The sequence below is a fragment of the Tauraco erythrolophus genome, chromosome Z (genome assembly GCF_009769465.1).
Source record: "Tauraco erythrolophus isolate bTauEry1 chromosome Z, bTauEry1.pri, whole genome shotgun sequence".
Taxonomy (NCBI): Eukaryota; Metazoa; Chordata; class Aves; order Musophagiformes; family Musophagidae; genus Tauraco; species Tauraco erythrolophus.
Genome location: NC_141496.1, coordinates 53,906,260 through 53,929,794, shown reverse-complemented (window position 1 = coordinate 53,929,794; position 23,535 = coordinate 53,906,260). Strand labels below are relative to the sequence as shown.

Below are 23,535 nucleotides of genomic sequence, written 5' to 3'. Positions count from 1 at the left end.
ACCTAACAGCTACTCAACAAAGATGAGCCTGAACTGCAGTTTGCATGCACTGTGCTGCAGCGTGCTGAGCTGGTAACACCAGCGCTGCCACTGCTGCTCCAGTTACGAACTGCACGGTCTGTGCCAACAGATTCAGAAACGCTAGGCTGCAGCGTGTAACTATTGCATGCTCTGTATCACACACTGCCCTACAAAACACAATGTGGTTATTCAAAAGCTGCCAAGTATTTTTCAGATTAAGCATTCTAAACATTGTGCTTACCATGGTTTACCGGCGGCATTTCTTCTACCACACGCCTTTGTGCATGTCTCACTTATAAGACCTTACTTCAGCTCTGAGCCTGATTGCTGCTATTCACCATTACTACTAGTTTAAACAGTGGATAAGTATTTTGATTCTACACACACACATCCCCTCTGAAAACGCATGGATCACAGCATATGTACAAAGAGGGAAAAAGAAATACTACCTCTGTAAAAATACGTGCGCAATAATCATGCCTACTTTAAGAGTAAAACAGACGAGCGACGTAGCAATCATAGCACAATGTTATCTCCACATGTGAAATTACTGTTTGTGATATCACTGAAAGGGAAGACATAATTAGAACATGGAAACAAAGAGATCTGAGCAGGTCCAGAGGGCATATACAACTCCCTCTGGTAATTAAAGAAATCACACTGCACTCTGTTTGTTTCAAAACCAATAATCAAGTTATCTGAAGGAAGTTAACAAGAGCTGTAGTCTACTTCAATTACTTCATGTAACATTTTAAACAAAATATTGATTTAGTAATAAAAAAGGAGAATGAAGATTTGGAATCTTTTCTTGTTTCTACGAACAGTGGATGACGTCATGAAAGGTGTAACAATTCCAGAAGACAAGGGAGAGGGAAGAACAGTGACTTTTACTAGGTGATAAAAAGATCCATGATCTTTTTGAGGATTCTTACCTTTTGTCCTTAAAAAGGATTGTTATTGGATTTTACTCTCCCAGTGTTCCTTTCTTACAAAGCATACATATGCTAGCTTTTATTAATCAATGCCATTATTATAAATTAAGCAATTTTCATTGCTTATTTCCATTTTCCTAAGCTCGTCTCCTTCATTAAATTGAAAGAACCTACCTTGTCCTTCTATTTGCATTTGAGAAGTCTAGATCTGGACAATTCAGACTTTAAAACACCTTTGGGGAACCAAAAGTGAGAAGCAGTCTGAAATGATGGCGAATGTTCAATTAAAGCCTGAGTACTGTTACTGGCCTTTTTTTTTTTTCAGGTATTAACATCTTTGCAAAACATTACATATAATCTCAAAGATATCACTCTTATGTTTCAAAAGTAGACAATTCCTGTTCAGTTATGGTTAGTTTATTGTTTTCCTCCGTAAGGTGTGAAACATGCTATGTTACCAGTGTTAAAAAATGCTTCACAGAGATTACATTCCTAATATAAATGTAAAAAACACGGCTGGCTAAATATAGAATTGCATTCTTTTTTAGGCCATTTTTACAAGAAGTTTCCAGTTAGTGCTGCAAAGCTTAAAGTTAATTGCTGCCCATGCTTTGCAAGTTTACCTGTTTTAACTGGAATTTTATTCTGTCATGTTAATAATGGGAAATTGTTATACTGATAAAAATACCTTACAATAGGACACAGGCCAGAGACATTTTCTTTAAACAGAATAATTGATTTGATGTTCACAGTGTGATTTAACAGAGACTGCGGAATACTTTGGTGCATTAAAGAAAGCCTGGGCTAGCAAACTTTGCAGAAAAAAGATATTTCCTTCACATTTGGAAACTGCATTTTTGGCCAAAAGTACCACTGTGTTTGAAAAGTTGCCCCTTTTGGGTTTATAGCACAGCACTTTTACCCCCATGAAAATGCACAAAGAAGGGTTGTAGTTTGTGAAAGGCATGGGGCATGGGGAAAGAGACAAGAAAGTGCCTCTGAAAGAAAGGACTAAGTGTGAAATGGAAAATGTTGGATACCAAAACTGAACATGAAATGCTGAAAGTCAAATGCCACTTAAACTTTCCAGAGATGAGAACTGTAAACTTAACACTGAAACAAAGCTGAAATTTACATGTATATCAATGCATATCCATAGTGTCTAATTTGGAAGTAGTAACATGTTCATGAGACTCTGACAAGCCCAGGGACAGAAGAAATACTGTGCTCTGCTATCAGAGATGAGTTTATACTGGAAAAATTGAGCCAAGTGAGGTAAGACGTGTGGCAGACCCTCTTCTCTAAAATTATTCAGTTATTTTCTCTAGTTTAAGACAAAACAGAAATATTTTATATAAAACACACTCTGTTTGATTTGCATGATCCTGTAGTTTCTTGTATGCAGCAGCTTATTTAAGAAGGAAAAAAAAAATTATACTAGCTTAGAACAGTTGATATATGATCTCCACAGTAGTGATAAAGCCAAACAGACAGCAAAGGTTTTATTTTTAAAAGAAAAACCTGTAGATGTACAATATGGATATGTCCACACATTGTTCCAGGGATTTTAAATGTAATTTTCAATATGTGAGCAAGGGAGGTGCTGTGAAGTCCCAGGGCATGAGCAGAGTCTACCTGAGAAAATTCATTTGGGCAGAAAGACCTTGTGCAGATGTAGAACTCCTGTTGCGAGCGCTAGGACTTCACTTGGCAAGAGCTCTCATGAGATTTAGTACAGTCAATCAATTCAAAAATGCAAAGTGCACTGTGAAAAGCACATGGGAAGCATTTGAGGAAAGCATGATTAAGCATTTAAGGTTATTTCCTTGCTTTGCCACTTTTATGCAGGGAATACAAAAGGAAGCTTTTGACACTAAATTTGTATTTGCACAAAATACAATCATTGTTTACTGCAAAGGTTTTCAAAGGGTAGTATTCTGTTAGAATTTTTGCTATGGTTATTCTTATTATTTCTGTTTAAATACTATAAATGTACTATAATGTGTATACAGGGAAACTGCTTAAAGATTGGTTTTCAGTTTAATACCTATTACTCCATGTAAATGGAAATTTAAATTAAAAATCTGTTTTGTCTAGTTTTTGCCTGTTTTGCCATAGAATACATTTTACATTTCAGCTGAAAAAAGCATACTGATTTTATATAGCATCTGCTGTTGGGCCATTTGAGATTAATTTGGCACAACTTTTGTAAATAACAGATTTATTATCAGATTTTCTTCACTGATCGGATGTTTTTTAACTCTAGGTCCCAGCAATTCTCTTTGGGAGAATAAAAGAATGTTCTTCTATAAAATAATTAAAAACATTGCGGACTTTTTTTCAACTAGTAAGAATATTAATTGGGTTCACCATCAAAATGTGATAACGTGTAAAATATCTTGTTCTGCATGTTAATGCTTCGTAATTGCACAGAGCTTTTCAACTTCAAAGCACTTTACAAGAATTAAGTGGATGTCTCTGAAGGCCTTAGGCAAAATTTTCTTTGCCTTCAAAAGGAGATTTGCACCAGACAAAAGCTTTGTGAAAAACGCAGGACTGCGCTTTGTTGTTCTAATCTATTGCCATCACACGTGAGACAAAATATTACTAACATTTTGCAGATGGAACAGTGGAAATATGGGGGGAACTGAATGGGACCATCCCTGATTGCCTGAAAACTCTGTATTTCACCTTGGCTCTAGCACATTGAGCAAGTGAGAAATAAAATGTGAGATAGTTCAGTCTTCTAAAGCCATATCAACGTACCTTTCAATTATTCCTTTACTTCCCCACCAAAGATCGAGCTGCCTGAAAGTCCGATGATTACCTCCTATTGCACTGCTCCACACACAATGCCTTTGCTCAAGCAGTCAGACAGAGAAAAACGCATTTGCTAGAATACAGTCAAAAGCTGTTATCTGGTACTCCACTCTGCTTGTCAAACAACATTTTAAAAGGTACTTGCTAGAAACGGGAAGTTTCACAAAACCGAGGAGCAACAGTTATTCCCCTATGTCAGACCAAAATTTATCACTAATCACCACTCAGTACTTTCAACCTGAACTTTCTTTTCACTGTCTTTTAAACCACGCATGAAACTGCAATAGACATTTACAACCTGTGAGCTAAAGTATGAGTATTTTTTCAGGATCCTTTGCCATAATGACATTTTTTTGGTGAGCACAAGATCAACAATCCTCTTTGTACTTACCATGTGATTTTTATGCCACTTCACTGGACACAGGGAGTAATACATTGGGTCTTTTTATTGCTCAAGTAGAAAGTGCTCATTACCTATTTATGTTTATATATAGGAAAAAAACCAAAGAGTTGTTTCAACTGGCATACATCACACTGTTGTAGTGGTTGATTTCCTCAAGATGGTCTTCTGGGGTTTTGATGCAGTTTGTGGAGGCACAGTCGTAGGTCTCGGAGGAGGAAAGCTATTACTGGGACTTATCCCAAACCCTCCATTTTCCAGAGGAAACGGAGGCAGCGGAGGTGGTGGAGGCGGCAGAGGAGGGCACTGGTGCGGCAGCTTTCCTGCAATACGGGCAGGCTCACTGTGCAAGTGTACCTCCCTGTTTTTAATGTTATACCGAACATCGCAGTCAGGGCAATAGCCGTGGTACTGTACTTTTTCACTAAATCGTACCCGTTCCCTTGCTGCCGGCTGAGGACACCGCTCTTTCTCAGGTCTGTGCATCAGAGGCTGCATCGCAACTTTCTCCAAATTAATGTTCGGTATACAGCATATATCTCCATTTGGGATGCGGTTGGGCCCCACTGGCAAGCCCCCGTTTCGCAGCAGGGTCCCATTAGTCTTGACAGGGTTGGCGGAAGGAGGCAGCCTTGGAGGCTCGTCGCACTTGACAGGCGTCAGGCGCGGCGGAGGCGGCGGCGGATTCGGCTTCCGCAGCACGGTGAGGATAGCAGAGGGGTGCGCGGGTGGCTTGATGAGCGGTGCGCTGCCCCGAACCTTGACTTTCTCCAAGCTGGAAGCTGTTGTGCTGCTGGAGCTGCTGTTGAGCGTGTCCGTTTTGGAACTGTCTGTCATCTCATCCTCCAGCTGCAGGTCAGACGTCAGAGTGTCAATTTGGTCAACCACCTGCACAACAGCCAGAGTGAAAACAGTGAGGAAAGCTTACCCCAGTGAAGGCACAGAAAAACAAAAGCACTCTCCACTATCAGTTCTGTCCTTCCCAGAACTGAAGCATACATTTTTTTTAATCATTATTTCTTTTTTCTTGCCGACATAAAAAATCATAAGTATAAATAATAATTAATAATCAATGATACTAAAATAATAAAATAATAATAATAACAATAATAATAATAACAACAATAATAATAATAACAATAATGACTAGTTTGCTAGCTCATCACCTGAATACAAAAGAAATATAACTTGAAACACTCTGGAATGAAATTCTGTTTCTTTCCCTCTAGGGTTTACGTGGCAATATCATTGTAAGTGAACTGTAATCCTTCAATATTATGCTTTGCCTTCCAGTGCAGGAGGAGACTGAATTATTTAACTTTAGCTTTGCATAAGAGCTTCTGAATTCCAATCTTCTGCAGAGTATGTTTTAGCTCTGATCTTTCACACAGTCTAGATTTAAATATGCATCTCTGTACAGGTGATATTATACATCTACAATCATAACTTTGGTACTCTTTCCTGACAATTCTTTAACATAAATATGGCACTGAGAAGCAACTTCCCTTTTGTATTAGACTGCATTATCTCCCTTTGTGAATATTTTCCTTAAGATCTGAGATCCTCTGAAGCAATCCTGAAATAGCATTTGCTGCAAGAAAAGAGGAAAAGTAGCTAGGTTTCCAAAGTTACAAGCATTTATTAACTCATGCACTTTACTCCAAGATTCCCTCTACCTCCCGTATTTCTGTTTGTAGTTTCTACAATGTTAGATCTCTTTTAGTCTTCCAGACTCCTTTTTCTACTCAATTTTTCATAGGACATGCAACTAATGGTGCCTTTACTAAGCAGGGAAAATTTGCCACATGACAATTAAAAGTCCTTCCTGATAATTGCATTTCACTCAGAACCTAGTGGTAGTTATAATCTACAGGTAACTACAACACACACCACAGGAAGTAAGCACACATTTGAAAACTGACCTTTATCCTTCACATCCTCACAGAATATGCATAAAGTAATCAGTAGCTGAAATATTACTAGCTAACTTTGCTACATGAATAAAAAGCTTGTGCCATTGCTTCTTGAGGAAGGGCTGGAGGGGGCACCCAAGTATATCTGAAATGAAAGCAGATCTCCAGTTGTGCTACTGAATCAATCCTTCTTACCCTTTTGAAACTTTCATTTCTACTTCCTGCTTTCAGTAATTTGGTCCTAATACTATTGATTTCAAAGTAAGCCTATTTTTGAGGAGTATAAGTCATATGTTAACTGCAAAAAAAGTGAAAGTCATTACTGAAGGCAGCGACTCTTTATTTGGTCAAACCAGTAACCCACTTACGTGTCCAGTGGTAAACAGAAAATAATGACAGCAAAATCACCATAGAATGAAAGAGCACTTTGGCTTCCACTGCTCATAAAGTGTTGTGCAATATAAAAGTCATAAAAATTCATATGCAACAATTTAGTTCAGTGCCCTCCTTCTAAAACAGCAAACATGCAGATAACCAGGAGTCAGAAAGAGAGCTTTCAAACATCTTTGAAAACAATTTACAATATTTTTTCTCTCCAAGACCAAAACAACTACTCATTTACTTCCTATTCAAAGCCCAATACCGTACTGCATTTTAGTTTCTATTTTTGAGTTTTGATTTTTCTCCAACAAGGAATAAATAAAAATTATACCCTTGAAAGATAGATTCCCACAAATAATCAAGATTTAAAATATTAGTCTAGAAGCTGAAAGGTACGGCTGAAATCTAGTAACTGTAAGATCCCAAACATCTCTTCCAGGGTACAGCATATGACTACTCTTGGAAATTAGAGAATAAAGACAGATAAACCACATCTCTACGAAGACAATGCAAAATTCATAGCAAGAAAGAGTTTACAGGAGAAAGAATTATCATTACCACCTTACTTGACATATGTAAACCAAGGCAGAGAGAACTTCTCAAAATGAAACAGTGAATATAAAGGAATAAGGAAAAGACAGTTATGTTCTGGGCACTAAGCCTGAAGTTCAAGAACACCTTTGCAAGTTTGGTATGGATTTGTGTAAATTTTAGGGTCTGCCTAGCATGGCTACATATACTATTGAATTGTCTCCTGGAATCCAATCTGTAATCTTTTAATAAACTATAACAGCTACAGAATGAATTGATGCAACATAAACTAAAGAAACTCCTTGGCAAGCAAAGAAACAAAAAAAGAGCCATTCAACAGCTGTCAGAAAAGAGAGAAAGGAAAGACATATCTGTAAGGATGCTCAACACTGGATAGCTTGTACAAGTGACAGCATATTAGTCTATATTACAGTATTAGATGAAACTAAGTGATAATATTTGATTGCGTCACATTGCTTAATAAGAGATATATTAAAATGCCAAGAAAAAAAACTGGTTTCTTTTGCAATTGGCTTATTCCAACAAAAACTAATGTTTCTTCTCTTCTATTTTGTAACACGATAGCCCCCTCAGAGTACCTCTAATCAGGTAGGACCTTAGAAACCAACATTGTAAACGTGAGGCAAAAGACAGCCACAGATCGCTGATGTGGTTATTGCACAATTAGCAATGGACAAATCTCATTAAGATGATCCAAATAATATAATAAATCTTCCTTACCATAATAAAATTCACTCACAATTTCCAGTATCAATTTCCCAATAAAGAATAAAATAACAAAAATGCATTTTAATGTTATTTTAAGACACACACAAAATTCTAATCATTTTATGTATTCTTTTTCTGCGGAACCAGTCACAAATGATGGTTCTTTGCTTTAGGACTCATGTGCAACAGAGATCATCCCTGTTCCACATTATACAAAATAAACGTACTCCATGCAATATAACTCTAGAGAAGCAAAACCTAGTGTTTTCTTATTTTGAGACGGATACATTAAAGGTGATATTCCACTGGTGCTGTGAGGATATAGCTGTAATTATGCAGCACACATTTGTCACAAAATGGCAGACTCGGGTGATGAAAAAATTTGCATCCATTCGAACTGTCCTTCTGACAGTGAGAAAATTTTCTCAAGAGTAACAGTAAAGTCTGTTAGGAACTGTCCTTGAATTTAAATGACTACAGAGTTCATCCATTGCCCTCTGGGCAGTACACAGTGGAATTTTCTTGTCACCTATCCATTTGCAAAACATAAAACCAGCATGAAATGGCTTTGACATAACAACACAGTTTATCTGTCCAGGTTCATTCCCACCAGAAGTTGTGATTCTGCTTACTGTTATTTCCTTTTGCTTTTTTTCTTCCAGAAGGAAAAATTCAAATAAGATGGAAAAGTAATAGACAACTGGTGACTAGCACAGTGAAACTCATGTAGTTAAAAAGAAAAAAAATGAGTTGAAAAAGTAGTCTCCATTTCACAACGAACTTCCAATGGAAGTAAGAGAGGGAATATTTAGAAGCAAAAAAGCTGCTCTAGTTGTGCAGAATTTGTTCATTTTTCTGTTCTGGAATAAAAGAGGACTTGATTCACATGTACAAGCATGGGGGGAGACATCCTTTCATAGCCTAAGGAGCTCCTTAGCCATTAAACAGATTTGAGCTCTGCAGGGATGTCTGTTTTTCACCCTGCTAGCAACATCCTGAGGTTTCAAGCTCTGTAGGATCTGGTGTGACACTCCTGAATGAACCAGGACATTAGCTTATTCCCACCTCCTTTCTGGGTTGTTACTGGACAACAATATTAGGTGCCCAGCAGGGATGGAGTTGGATTTCACTAGCTGACCTCAAGAAATTTACCAGTGTACAGACTGAAAATATTTTATGCTGAAGTCTAAACCATTCAACAAGTCAAGTCTCTGCTTCTAGCACCCCTTTATCCTTAGAAATATGTGTGGAGCTTTTTGATGTTTTGTTTATCATTTTTTATTATTCCTATTAAATTTATTTATTTTGACAACGACTGGGTATCTTTATCACACAATAAGAAGAAAAAAACAATTGTTTGGATAGAGCAAATTTAATGTAGATATTATGTTTATTCTTCACCTCCAGTTTACTGACTGAAAATTATTTTTTTGTGCTTTTAATTTTGTATGTAGACCCTCAAGCTCTTCTTTCCAGTAATGCTCAAACTACACAGAAGGTCAACCACAGCATCTGTAAAACATGTACATAAGATTTTATAATCATAATTTAGAATCAGCAATCAATTTATTTGAATTAAATCTCACCTCTACCTAAACTCAAAACAGAAGGACTATGTTTAAAAACCAACACTAGCTAACAGCAATTTACCAAATAAAAAAAAAAAATCAACAAATTCACAATTATTTTGCTTTCTCTTGTTCTTTTAAATTTTTATGTAGACAGTCAAGCATTTCAGTAGATTTGGGAAAAAAATGTTTATTATGAACATTCGAATTAGGAAACAGTCAAGTGCTCAAATGCACCAGTACTCCTAAATCATTTAACTTTGAGTGGCTGACTAACTCACCTTGTAGGCTGCCTCCTTGTTGAGCACCTAACTACAAGAACAGTTTTAAGGAAAAAATTGGTGATGTATGACTATAGGAAGATCACAGATCTTTGCTAAAACAAATGAATACTACTGCTATTGAGTTCTTGCTTGTCAATTCACTACCTTTTAATATTTTTAAGTATATTTTTAAAACCTTTTTCTTAAATCTCTATTTCAAAAGGTTTTATCAAGGTATCTAAACTAATAGCTTGAATATTACAAGAGCGTAGAAATATATAATTGAAAAGATGGTAGGAAGTAATCAGATGTACTTTCCTCACACCAGCAAAATCCAGTCTTTAGAAAATGCCACAGGTGCTTGAGATGCTTTACAAGCAAAATAACACATTTCACTCCGCTTCAAGAGCTTTTAGGATTGGATTAGGCACAGGAAACTAAAGAATGAGACAAAAATGAAGTCATAAGGAAAATGACAGATCAGTGGTTAAATCTGAAATTTGTGCTTAATTTTGTTACGATAACTTTAATGTTAATTTTCTGCTAAATAAATGCTCTGAATAGTATCCATGAAAGAAGTACAAATGAAAACAACACAACAAAAAATGGTCAGAAGCTCATCTAAAAGGACATGTGGAAGTGAGAACTCCACGATACAGAGAGAATACAAATGAAGTACAGTACCTGAGCAGGAGCTGACAAACAGCCATCAGGAAGCAGAAAAGCAAACATGAAGTAACCAAGGATTGCTTCATGCTGATTAATTTGCCAGGTAGTAGCTACTGAGAGCAGTCAATGAGGTAGTACCAGTAGATTTTAAGATGGGAGTGCAAAATAAAACTGTGATTGCACTCTGGATACACTTGAGCAATACAGAAAAGAAGCTGAATAAGCCAAAGTGAATCAGTGGGTGAATGCTGTAAGCATGATTCCTGAGAGTAAAAGAACAGTGTAAAGAAAGCTAGGAAAGAAAAGGCAGATATGTAAGAGCACATCTCACATGGAGCTGGTAAAACAGTCCAGTTAATGGCTAAATTTCTAGAAGCATTTATGAGAAAGACTGCATGCAGAAGTTTATACATGTAAATTTAAACTTATACAATATGTAAGATCTATAATAACATTACATGAATTTTTATTCCCACTTCACTAAGATTAAATATGAATATGATTTGTGTGACTTTTGTAAGATAGAACCCTAAGTAAACTGAGACTAAAGATTACTATTCCAATGCAACTTTTGTCCCTGTTGTCTTTCTCTGGGAGTGCACAGCATATTAAACTGTTAAGACAAAATGTAGAGCTCCTACTGAAAAAAAACTTACCATTTTGAATTTAGACTCAGAAATTCTGTGCTGCAACCACCAGTGTATGGAGAATGACTCGGTGCTACCAAAGAAAGGAGGTAAAAAGGACATGAATACTACCCACCTCCATTAAAAAAGAAAAAAAATGGAAAAACGAAGGAAGAAACTGAAGTTGCAAACAATTTACAATGCAAAGATACCGCACAATTAACCTCATTCCTCAATGTTATCAAACTCTTATTTTAAATTGCTTAAAAATACAGAGCTAGCATAAATACTGATTTGCACTGAGGTCAAACTGCAGTCCCTGTTTAAAGTAACTGAGAATCACATCCAAGAAAATGTCTTGTGATTATCAAAACCAGCCTATGTTAGCCTAACATTTCCATTGTTTGAGTTGTACTTATAAATTTTGTCTGTTTTTTACCTCCTCTGCTAAGGCACTTTTGTGAGTGAATATTCTAACTCGATTAGACCAATACTCAAAACTCTGTATTGCTTACTGGATCCCAGAATCTCATTAGAGGAATCTAACTTGCCAATAATAAAACTAAAACATGACAGAGAAAGTAACAGCTTCTTTTACTTCTTAATTGTATCCCTAAAGTTCTCTGAAAGGAGTATCTACAATTAGTCACAAACACTTTTTGCTGTGCATCTCTTTGCATGATTATGTGATACACATCCACAAATGCGTTATGTAATCTATTGAGAATTTTATTATTTTCTTACAATAAATGTTTCACCAGGAAACAAGGCAGTAAGGTACTGATGTTCAATGAATATATAAACCACTAGCTGCACTCAATCCACCATAGACAATTGTGCTTTTATTTTCAACTCTTGAATAAAGAAGCAAATTGCTTTTCAGAAAGAAAAGTAATATACTTTTAAAGATTCATAAACTTCGAAGTTCACAGAACTCCAAAATTGTAATTTTTCCTACGATGTCAAGCCTTTTTCACTGTTTCTTATGTTCTTAAAGTTTCATGCAGATTTATGAGTAAGATTTCTTTTTAAAATGCTTCTGTACAGACTAGTACCTCTCAAAAAAGCTGCATAAGCAAAAGGGAAATGGTACTTAGCTGTGATATTACTTCTGAGATGGAATATTTATAATCCATATATTACTGTTCAGTACTACACCACAGCGATGTGCAGCTATGAGATTTGATTTAAGAGTTTGCTGGAAATTTTCTAGAAAATGAATAGTTACAGACAGATACTGACCTTGATTTTAAATCAATCAAAATCAAGTCAGGTCATGAGACTAGCACAAGTTTTTACTTTTTTACTTTGAATAAAAAAAAAAAATTACTGGGGAAAGGAACAAAATTAGGTAGTATTCTTAAATTACAAATAAATGCAATCAAAGTGTCTTAATTTCATTATTTATGAAGCCATTCCAAAAACTTGAAAGGTTTAACACAGATAAATTTTGCACTGTATGTGCAAAAATTAACTACGTGACAAGCCAGAAGAAGAAACATGTAATTAACAATAAAACAGCAATCAGCTCTATCACAAAGAGACCACTCTTGCCTTTAACTAAGGAACTGGCAAACATGCTATGTCAGTAGCTCTAGTATCTTATGATTGCATCGCTAATTCTACCAGAAATTGTTTGCTTGCTATAATTACTACAGGAATCTTTAAGACAAGCTGTCAAACTATTTACCTTCCTGTCATCTTAGCTCATTATTTCCTGGAGAGTTACTAGTCCTTTCTTGACAAAAATGAATGTTCAATATAAATAAAGACACAAACAAAGCTTTTTCCCTATCAAGTCTTTGCCTGTGAATCTTGAACCACCATAGAGCTAACAACAAATGAAAGGGAAGTCTCTATTAACAGTGAGAGAGTCAGTATTTCCCTCTACAGTTTAAGCTGCATAACATCAGGATAAGAGACTGTTCTCAAGTGCCTGTATTCCAGCTTCAGTCACTCATGGTCATACCTTTTGCATTTGCCACAGCAAACTTCTCTATGTTGCCCAGCCCCCATCCCTACTGAATATAGCTTCCAGGTCAAGAAGAAATGGAACCAAATTTAGACTAGAAACATGTTTGTAAAGCTGTGTAAGGCAAAAAATTGCAGAAAGAAACCAAAAGAAGAGCAGTACTAGGAGAGACAAGTGGTCTACTTAGTACAATATTGTGAAAAATTACAAAAAGCAGGTGCCTAGGCAAGAACACAAGAATAGAAAAGTCACACAATTATTTCAGTAGAGTATTATCCCAGTCTCAAACGGCTTCTAACTCAAGGACTTCTTAACAGATTTGGCATTAAGTAGATCTTGACATATTTATCTACCACGATCATTCCTATTTCTGCTTGAACCCATATAAGCTTTCTTGCATCTGCAATATCCTGCAGTTTCCCACCTTCATAATATGAATATATCATCTACTCCTCTTTCTGCTTGAGAAAAAACATAGAAGCTGTTATAGACAAAATGTTTCATGGACTTGCATAATACTTAAGCTGTAGCTATTTTGTAAATCCACAACTATGCATCCTCTCAGTCTTGAAATTTGTTTTTTTTTATTTCTTAATCAAATACATGATAAATGCCTGTTGAACAAAGAGTAATAACCTTACACAAGCAAACAAAACTCAAAGAGCTGGCTACACACAACAGTCTTTCTGCCACCACTAAGTTATAATAAAAGCTTTACAGTATGTGCAGGAGCATCTTCGCATCTGAAGCTGTATTAATAAATAATCATGTCTGTTTATGCTAAGATATTCTAGCATAGCACTGGGGATGAATCCAGTATTTGATTTAATACACACTTCTAGGCAGATTCAAAGATCAGCTTTCAGGAGACGACTCTTAGAGTAACAGCTCAGACAGCTAAGCCACCCACCTTGCAGCACCAGCAAAGGGCAAGGTTAGCATGAGACTCATCAGTGTTAAGGTATCTAAAAGATCAACATCATCCTAAGCAAACTTACACACATCCTAACTCGATAAATAACAGAAAAAAAACCCAAACACATGCAGTTGTTGTTGCTAACAGAAAGTTTTTGCTAAAGAATACATTAGTAATTTCAGCAAGCTAGTACTACCCTTTGGAGTACATTGAGTCATTGATTCAACCTTACCATCTGTATATAAATGAATTGAGAAATACATCGTTTTCAATGACAGGCTTTACTAAACTGTACTCTGACATTTGGAAGTAGACTGAACATCACATTAGGCTGCACATAAACATATAAATGGAAATTTAAGAATGTGCTAGACTCTCAGGCAAGTAACAAGGCCATGAAAGCTCAGTATCATCATCCTGACTTGGCATTTCAGGGAAAGCAAACTGGGAAGCCCATATTCAAAGTCTTAAAAGAAAAAGGCTTCTTTTCCATGACGAAAAGAAAAATAGAAAAGGGAGTAAGCTGCTCTGTGTGTTCCCCTTTAAGAACTTAACAGAGCCATCGTAATTCCACTGGGTATCCTTTTGGACGAAGTCTGCTAGGGATGCTGACTGGAAGATCGGAGAGAGAGACAAAGGCGGGTATTCATAGCATGAAGAATAGTACAATTATAGTTCCTGTCACACACAAAAGAACGCTGACAAAATTATGACAAACAAACAGAAACCCTGAGAAAATAAAGTGAAAAACAAACAAACAAACAAACAAATCCCTTTCTAGAAAAACAAGTTCAAAGAATATTTCTAACAAAAAAAATAGCTGTTCTAAAATATTACCTGAAATAAGTTACCATTCTGTACAAATGTTAACAGAATTTCACACTTTCAGTGACATACTCACATGATCTTGTATTTGGCAATATAGGAAAGTAATTGATTTTACAAAAGAAAAGAGGATTAAATCTGCTTTTATGTCACATCTAGAGACACAGAGAGATGACGCTTGTCTTAACTCTGGTAAGGGAGTGCAATGATTTTACACGTAGCTCATTACCCAGGCTGAAAGACAAACTGCAACTCAGACTCAACAACTCAACACTAAAAAGAAGTCTCACCCTGAGTTATCAGTCCTTTGCTCCCCTCTTTCGCCCACAATGATGCAGTCACCAAACTGTGTAAGCATAGAAAATCAATCCACATATCTGAAATAATAAGTACAATGCATATCTGTATGGGCAGCAGTGTGAAGTGGGAGCTGTTCAAGGACAGATTCCAAGAGCAGCAAGTGGCTCTGGCGCAGCTTGTTCTGAGCATTGAAAAAGGACTCACAACTAGAAAAAAACGCTTTTAAGTACCGGAGAAACAAATGAGGACTACATAATAAAATATAAAGAAAGTTTAATTTCATATGACTCACAAAGAAAACTGCAACTTAACGGGAAATCAGCAGTTTTCCGTTTATTGTTATACTGATGTCAAACACAATTTTTTTTTTTTGGTACTCTGAGTTTAGGTTTGAAAGTGCAGCTATAACCTGTGTGACTATTTAAGCTCATGAAAGTAATGGAATAATGCTCATTTTCTTTCTTTCTATCCATCATATTTCAGAAGTCGTGGCAATCTGGTGAAGTTCCCAATGACTGGAAAAGGAGAAACATAGCCCCCATTTTTAAAAAGGGAAAAAAAGAAGACTCAGGGAACTACAGGCCAGTCAGTCTCACCTCTGTGCCTGGCAAGATCATGGAGCAGATGCTCCTGGTGACTATGCTAAGGCACATGGAAAATAAGAAGGTGATTGGTGACAGTCAACACGGCTTCACTAAGGGCATATCCTGCCTGACTAATTTGGTGGCCTTCTGTGATGAGGTTACAGCATTGATGGATAGGGGAAGAGCAACTGACATCATCTACCTGGACTTATGCAAAACATTTGATACTGTCCCACACACCATCCTTGTCTCTAAACTGGAAAGACATAGTGTTGATGGATGGACCACTCGGTGGATAAGGAATTGGCTGGATGGTTGCACTCAAAGAGTTGTGGTCAATGGTTCAATGTCCATGTGGAGGCCTGTGACGAGTGGTATTCCGCAGGGGTCAGTACTGGGGCCAGTGCTATTAACATCTTTGTTGGAGACATGGACAGTGGGATCGAGTGCACCCTCAGTAAGTTTGCAGATGACACCAAGTTGTGTGGTGTTGTGGACATGCTGGAGGGAAGGGATGCCATCCAGATGGACCTTGACAGGCTGGAAAAGTGGGCCTGTGAGAAGCTAATGAAGTTCAAAAAGGCCAAATGCTAGGTCCTGCACGTGGGTTGGGCAATCCCAAGCACAAGTACAGTCTGGGTGGAGAAGGGATTGAGAGCAGCCCTGAGGAAAAAGACTTGGGGGTGCTGGTGGATGAGAAGCTCAACATGAGCTGGCAATGTGCCCTGGCAGCCCAGAAAGCCAACCATATCCTGGGCTGTATCAAAAGGAGCGTGGTCAGCAGGTCAAGGGAGGTGATTCTGCCCCTCTACTCAGCTCTTATGACACCCCACCTGGAGCACTGTGTTCAGCTCTGGAGTCCCCAACATAAGAAGGACATGGACCTACTGGAGTGGGTCCAGAGGAGGGCCACGAAGATGATCCGAGGGCTGGAGCACCTCTGCTATGAAGACAGGCAGAGAGAGTTGGGACTGTTCAGCCTGGAGAACAGAAGGCTCCGGGGTGATCTTATAGCAGCCTCCCAGTACTTAAAGGGGACCTACAGGAAAGCTGGAGAGGGACTTTTGACAAGCGTATGTAGTGATAGGACAAGGGGCAATGGATTTAAACTGAAAGAGGGCAGATTTAGATCAGATATAAGGAAGAAATTTTTCACTCAGAGGGTGGTGAGGCACTGGAACAGGTTGCCCAGAGAAGTTGTAGATGCCCCATCCCTGAAAGTGTTCAAGGTCAGGTTGGATGAGGCTTTGGGCAAGCTGGTGTAGTGGCGGGTTTCCCTGTTCATGGCAGGGAGGTTGGAACTAGATTATCTTTGAGGTCCCTTCCAACCCTAACCATTCTATGATTCTACGATTCTAAATTTGTGGAATTATAAATTACCGTTTTGGAAACAAAAAGGCTGCAAATCTCTATTTTTATGCTACTAGATAAGAAAAGAAAGCAAAAACTGAAAAATATGAAGCTGGACATGGAAAATATGTATTTGATCAACCATTTCTGCATACATAATTTTTAATTCATTGGCACAAATCAGGAAATTTAAAAGACAAATTACTAATCAACATTTGATGCTTAAATGCACATGTAAATACAAGTAAAAAGGCCTCCCTTTAAACTCAAGAGAAATAATGTGGAACCTTTGTGTACGTATTTTAGTAATACTCCCTGACAGTGGACTTCTTTTTTTAATAAAAACAGACCAGAGAATACCAGAGCTGTGAGACTTTTCTGTGCCTTGTGAATCAAATGTATCTTTATAAATCAACATTTTAGAAGCTGCAGCTTACTACTGCTTTTCTCTCTCAAAACAGGTAACAAAATTGAAAATGGCTGCATGTTGACAAAAATTAAGGAATGGTTAGTTTGTGTGTTCTGATTATTTCTAGTGTTTTACAAATACAAGTGTAGTAGAACAGTTGAAAATGCAGTACCACAAAACATTAGAGATTTTAGTCCCTGCATAACAAGCTTTGCTATAAACATTGATTCACAATGACTACAAATACAGTGATTTGCCTAATCAGACATCATATTAATTTAAATGAATGCTAAATATTTGTCTAAGCTCTTAACTACTAATGTGAACAGCACACAGAAGTTTCTTAAAGTATGTTCATCCCCAAACTATTAATTCTTACCATGGAGACTGAAAGCTCCTCTGTAGGATTAGAAAAAAAATCCTACTAATCACATAAATAGTTTCCTAGGTACACTCTTCTGATACATTAACAAGAGCTACTGTGAAAAAAAAAAGCCCTTGTAACACTATAGCTCTGAAAAAGAATTTAAAATATTTAGCACACCCAAAAGAATTTTCTGAGAAGAAAGCAAACAACTCTATTGCAATTCTTTTGTGTTAACTCCAGCCTTAAGCACAGGGTATGCTTCTCTGATTTTAAACAAACCACTTCACTAGGCACAGTATTAATCAGCACCCTTCCTTTTCCTCTAACTGGCTAAAAAAGCCTCCAGAAATAAATGTTTAACATCCTTTTGTTCTAAAAAACAAAAATATGTTCCCCAAGAACAGCCCATATATCTTTTTGGAGACCGCATGTTGGGCTGGCGGATTTTTGATCGAAAAGATTTTATTAGTGAAACACTACTCTGAGTCTACATGGCCTTCATATTTTAATATTTCACTACTATTTCTGTTACAGCGCCAAAGTCACATGTAAGCCCAAATGAAATGTGCAATGAATTTACATTAATCTAGAAGCACTAATTCCAAGCCTGTTGGACATTTATTAAAATACAGTTTCAATAGAGCTGAACAGAACCGGTGGATTTAGCTTAGTAGATGCATTTCTAACCAGTGTTTTTGGCTTCAAAACATGACCCCAGAGTGCACAAACCATTTAAGTTTCACTCTAATTAAAAGTCTGAACAAATCCAAAGTTCAAAGCAAATTTTATGAAGTGGCAGCATCATGTGCTTTTTACAGTGAAAAAATACTAAAGCAGTAGGCTGTTTTTTCTTCAGATATACCTGCAACACTCTTTCTCTTGATACAGTTTCACTGAAAAAAAAGTGTTTCCATTTATGCAATAGGTTGAACTATCTGGCTGGATAAAAATGATGTTATTGATAATGATTATTATTGTAACTTTTTCAGCAGAGATGTCTTAAAATGCATAAGTTGCCTTCTACTCCTAGCTCTCCCAATGAGCTGCTGGAGACATCTGGAAGAAAGTGTGCTGTAGACATTGTTCCAAAAATGAGAAAAGAAAAAAGATATTGTAATATTGACCCCACTGAAGGCTTTTTGGGACTCAATTTGACTTGATCTATCTGGGTGTACTGGGCAGAACATATAACAAGAGATAGCCCATGGTGAGCTTGCACCATTAATAAATAATAGTAATGAATCGACCAAATCCTGCTATTAGAGAAAGTAATTGCTATGAACCATGTAGGTTTGAAATGAATACTTGGTTGCCTTTTAATTATTAGTTGCTCCAAGTTAAATGATTTCTGCTCACACTGCATCACAACATATTTAAGGAATTTAATTGAAGTGTCAGAATAGTCTATCTTAATATTTATGGATAACATTTTTTTCATATTCCTGTAAATAAAATGCTATATATGCACAAGAGAAATATGAAAACAGAGTTTTATCTCCTCTTTGGTTCTATATATATTATATATGTCAAAATGCTATAAAAGTCCATGGCTTTTGCCTGAACATTTTTGATCGAATATGCTAATTCTCTGAAGAAATCTAAGAACAACATACTCTAGTAAAAACTTTTGTTTCCTTAGGCAAATTTCTAAATCTGTTCCCTTCAAGTGATTAGTACAGCTTTATATGAATTTCAAACAGTGAATAAGAGCAAACTGTAGCTAAGGATTTTTTTAAATAAATATCATTAAATTACTTAGCAATAATTACAGTATTTATATTAGCATAAAATAGCATTACCAAGACAAATGTTCAAAAACATTCAAAGTAAATAAGGTAATCACATTTACATAGATGGTTGCTTACTTCATAGTTAAAGCTGAATTTAATAAAAATCACTCATTTCAGAGATTGAAGAGAGCTTTGTATTTGCCCTCCAGTAAAAAAAAAATATATTAACAAATACTATAAATTAAGGATGCATGGGGAGCAAAGGTGAAGAAGCAGAGTTTACAGCTAATGTTTGCAATGAGACACACACTCTACTTGCCGAGCCTTAAAAATGCTTAGCTAACATAGAACAATAGAATCATAGAACATTTTGAGTTGGAAGGGGCCTTAAACATCACATAGCTCCAACACCCCTGCCGCAAGCAGGGACACCTTCCACTACACCAGGTTGCCCAAAGCCTCATTCAACCTGACCTTGAACACTTCCAGGGATGGGGCAACCACAACTTCTATGGGCAACCTGTTCCAGTGCCTCGCCACCCTCATTGTAAAAAATTTCTTGCTTAGGTCTAATCGAAATCTCCCCTCTTTCAGCTTAAATCCATTGCCCCTTATCCTATCACTACACATTCTCGTAAAAAGTCCCTCTCCAGCTTTCCTGTCGGCCCCCTTTAAGTACTGGAAGGCTGCTATAAGATCACCCTGGAGCCTTCTGTTCTCCAGGCTGAACAGTCCCAACTCTCTCTGCCTGTCTTCATAGCAGAGGTGCTCCAGCCCACGGATCATCTTCGTGGCCCTCCCCTGGACTCGCTCCAGCAGCCCCATGTCCTTCTTATGCTGGAGACCCCAGAGCCGAACACAGTGCTCCAGGCAGGGTCTCACAAAAGCAGAGTATCTTTAAGATATCTTAAAGATTTAGGAACTCTTCTATTTTCAAATCTAGTATTTGCACTATTAATTGCCCAAACAGAAAAAAAAAATAGGAAATCTGTAGCTCAGATATTTCCAGCACTTTTGAAGGAGGTAATTGTTTCAGAGCGTGCCAAAACACAATACCAAGGATGTTTTTTCAAGCAATGACTAATAAATTTTTGTCCTTACAAGACCATTAGCTCATGCTTTTGGCATTATTACCTGCTGTTCCCATTCTATTTCTGGTTACACATCAGGTAGTTTATAACATAAGAAAACAAATTTTTTCTTTGCTTTTGCCCAATCTGCAAAGAAGCCATGCCTGTTAGGTCTGTAATGTACTGACACTCCCAGCACGACTGAACTGTTAAAAGAGAATTTGGTCATCTCACATGGTACATGGTGTTGTAGTCAGTATCACGACACTGTATTTTTACTGATTGTTGTCCATTTCCTCGCCTCTTTATGCAGCTTAGATGCTTCTGCATTTGTGGCATAAGTTTCCCTTGGGTGTATTTACTTTTGCTATTTTTAATGCAAGTAAGAGGCATGACTTATCAGAAGCATTAACTAAAGGCTGAGGTGAAATTCAAGAAGTCAGCTTCCCTCAGTAAATGAATGGATGCATGACAGCAGGATAGAGCAGTAATAGACTACACTGATGCAGAGAATAGAAAATAATTTTCAAACAGATTTTCAAAATACAGTGGTTCACAAGGTGGGGGTGCAATCCCCTGCCCTGGTCATGCAGAGTAGTGAACTGCAGTCAAGATTCAGCACAGCTACTGCGGATTTCTAAACAACAATAAACTCAAAATGATTCATTCCTTGAAATGAATTGTTCATACTTAGCCTTTGAAGCTTTGTTCTGTTTTTTTGGCTTCCCTATAAAGCATTTTCAGTTGAGTTAGCACGTTGATAAAAAAGCTATGGAATATTTATTTTAAAGTTATGTACAATCATAATTATTTCTGTAGTGACTATGACAATATGAGGAAAAACTGATCCAAACCTCACGGAGAGAAGAGAAAAAAGCAGTTTATTATGTTTGCTGGACCTTCCTTTCACATTGTCTTCTGGAATTCACAAAACATGAATACTTTTTCCTCCCTCTTTTTTTTTTTTTTTAATAAAATATATATAACATGCAAGCAGTGCAATTTTTCTGCTCACGTTAATTATGCAGTCCCTCCAGTACTAAATAATTTCTTTGATTGCCACCCACATTAGTAATCCACTTTGAAGAGTCCTCACATACAGTTCTTATAATTCTAGTCCCTTTCTGATAATTGCGGTCCTTGTGGCAGCAGGAATGAAATGTTTTGTACCTATTATGTTGAAGTGGTCCTTACGTGTAAAGAGTGGAATTTTTCCAGTGCTGCTGGCAGGACGCAGAGAAGCACTAGGAAAACAGATCAAGTGCCTGCTTCTGCCACTATCCTATGGAGGTCATTTTGGTTTGCTTTATTTCAAATAAAAATGCAGTCCTACTAGTCAACACCATATGGCTGGTGAGAAGCAAAGATGTTATGTACAATAGATCTTTGGTATATCCATAGACATTTTACCATAAATCTCATCTATTGCTGTACATAACATAATCAGATGGCACTGAAGAAATAATAATTTTGTTTTCTGGGCTATTAGCGAAATGAAAATTATATAGGTAAGCTTTATAGTTGTAATTCATATTTTAAAACTGAGACCTAGAATTTTAGAGGCAAAATTTGCCCTCTTAGTGAAGTAAATATAAGCTGCAAATGTAGATACGTGGGGTTCAGACCATAAAACAGGCCTGTATACTAACGTATTGAGTATACATGTGTAACACAAGAAAATGCTGAAAACTCTGTCAAAAATATCATCTATACTTGAAAAAAAAAATCCTGAAATGCCTAAATAAAAACTACTGCAAATTATTTTAAAGTTTTAAATGAAAATTATTGAAATTCCTATGGACTTGCATTTAGTTTTTTAAAAGAGGTTATTAGTTTTAGTTAAAACAATTACATACATTTAAGTTATAAGTGTAAGAACTGACACATTAGGCAACTCAAAAAGAGAGAACGCTCTATTCACAGCTGGGTACGTTTATCCTCCTGGTTTCTTTTGGGCTAGCTATAATGTATTAAAGATGAAAATTAAGGAATAAGGAAAATTTAACATGAAATAATATTTAAATTTAATTGAAATTATCTTTTAGAGACTATGATTTTGTACATTTAAATTACTACTAGCTAATACTTCATTGGTGAGACATTAGTACTATATTGCTATTTAATATGTGTTTGATTTCATTGTTTATTTCTCTGCACCATGATTGTGACACACACCAACTACCTTCTTGACAGAAAGTACTAGGGAAAATGTCAGGAGATAAAAAATGTACAAGTAAGGATCATAGTTATTTATACTATGCTTAAGGTCAGAACAGTTAAGATAAAATCAGCTCTGCAAAACATCACAAACTTTGTTAAGTGTTTAAGTTTTCCCCAACTCCTCTCTCTTCTTTCATATGCATTATTATACAAGTATTGTTAAATGTACATATTATATGCCTATTTTACATTTGGTATCATATATTTATAATATATCTGGTTCACCTGGAGATGACTCCAGTTTATTTGTTCTTTTCACTAGGTTAGTAACATAAAAGGGCTTAATTACATGTTTAGCCTAACAGTTACGATAGTGGCATTTTTGCATTCATAAAACCATTAAAAAAAGGTCTCCACTGATGATTCTTCTCCCCATAATTAGAGCAAGTAGTTTTGTTGCTCTTGACTTTACCTCTTTAAGCATTTTTAAGGTCAAAATTTTCCCCTTCCTCCACATCAAGAAGCTCAAAAGTAACATAATGATATTGAAAAAACACAACACCATTAACTTATTGAATACACTCCTATCCATTCACAGGTATTGCAGCAGAAGAAATAATTCATAACATATTTTTAATCTCTTTTTTTGTTTGTGACAGAAAAAGAAAATCATAATTGCTGTGAATGTAGTTACCTATTCATATAATATGTAATCTACACATCAGCTTAAAAGAGATCACAGGAAATAGATGCGTGCCCAGCGGTTTGTAATTTTTAGCTCTGCTATGCACAACATAACTGTTACATTAACTTAAAAGAGGAGCTCCATCTTTAGGTGGTGCCATCTTTCTCCTTACTCTTTATCTCTCATCCATTTACACTGTACACTCTGGAATCAGAGTTACATTTCTCTTGTGTGCAACTCTCCCTGCAAAATACGTGCTACTTCTTACTATTATTCTTCAACTCTATTTCAGAGCAGAACACTGGTGGCTAATC

The 23,535-nt window shown here is 36.6% G+C and overlaps 1 protein-coding gene across 1 annotated transcript in view; it reads right to left on the bottom strand.

The window, feature by feature from the left end:
* Nucleotides 1-4,302: 4,302 nt before the first annotated feature.
* Nucleotides 4,303-23,535, bottom strand: part of PRR16 (proline rich 16) — a 128,157-nt gene continuing 108,924 nt past the window's right edge. The window contains exon 2 of the mRNA XM_086629952.1: nt 4,303-5,061. Coding sequence (XP_086486078.1) covers nt 4,303-5,061 — 759 coding nt within the window. The remainder of the gene's footprint in view (nt 5,062-23,535) is intronic.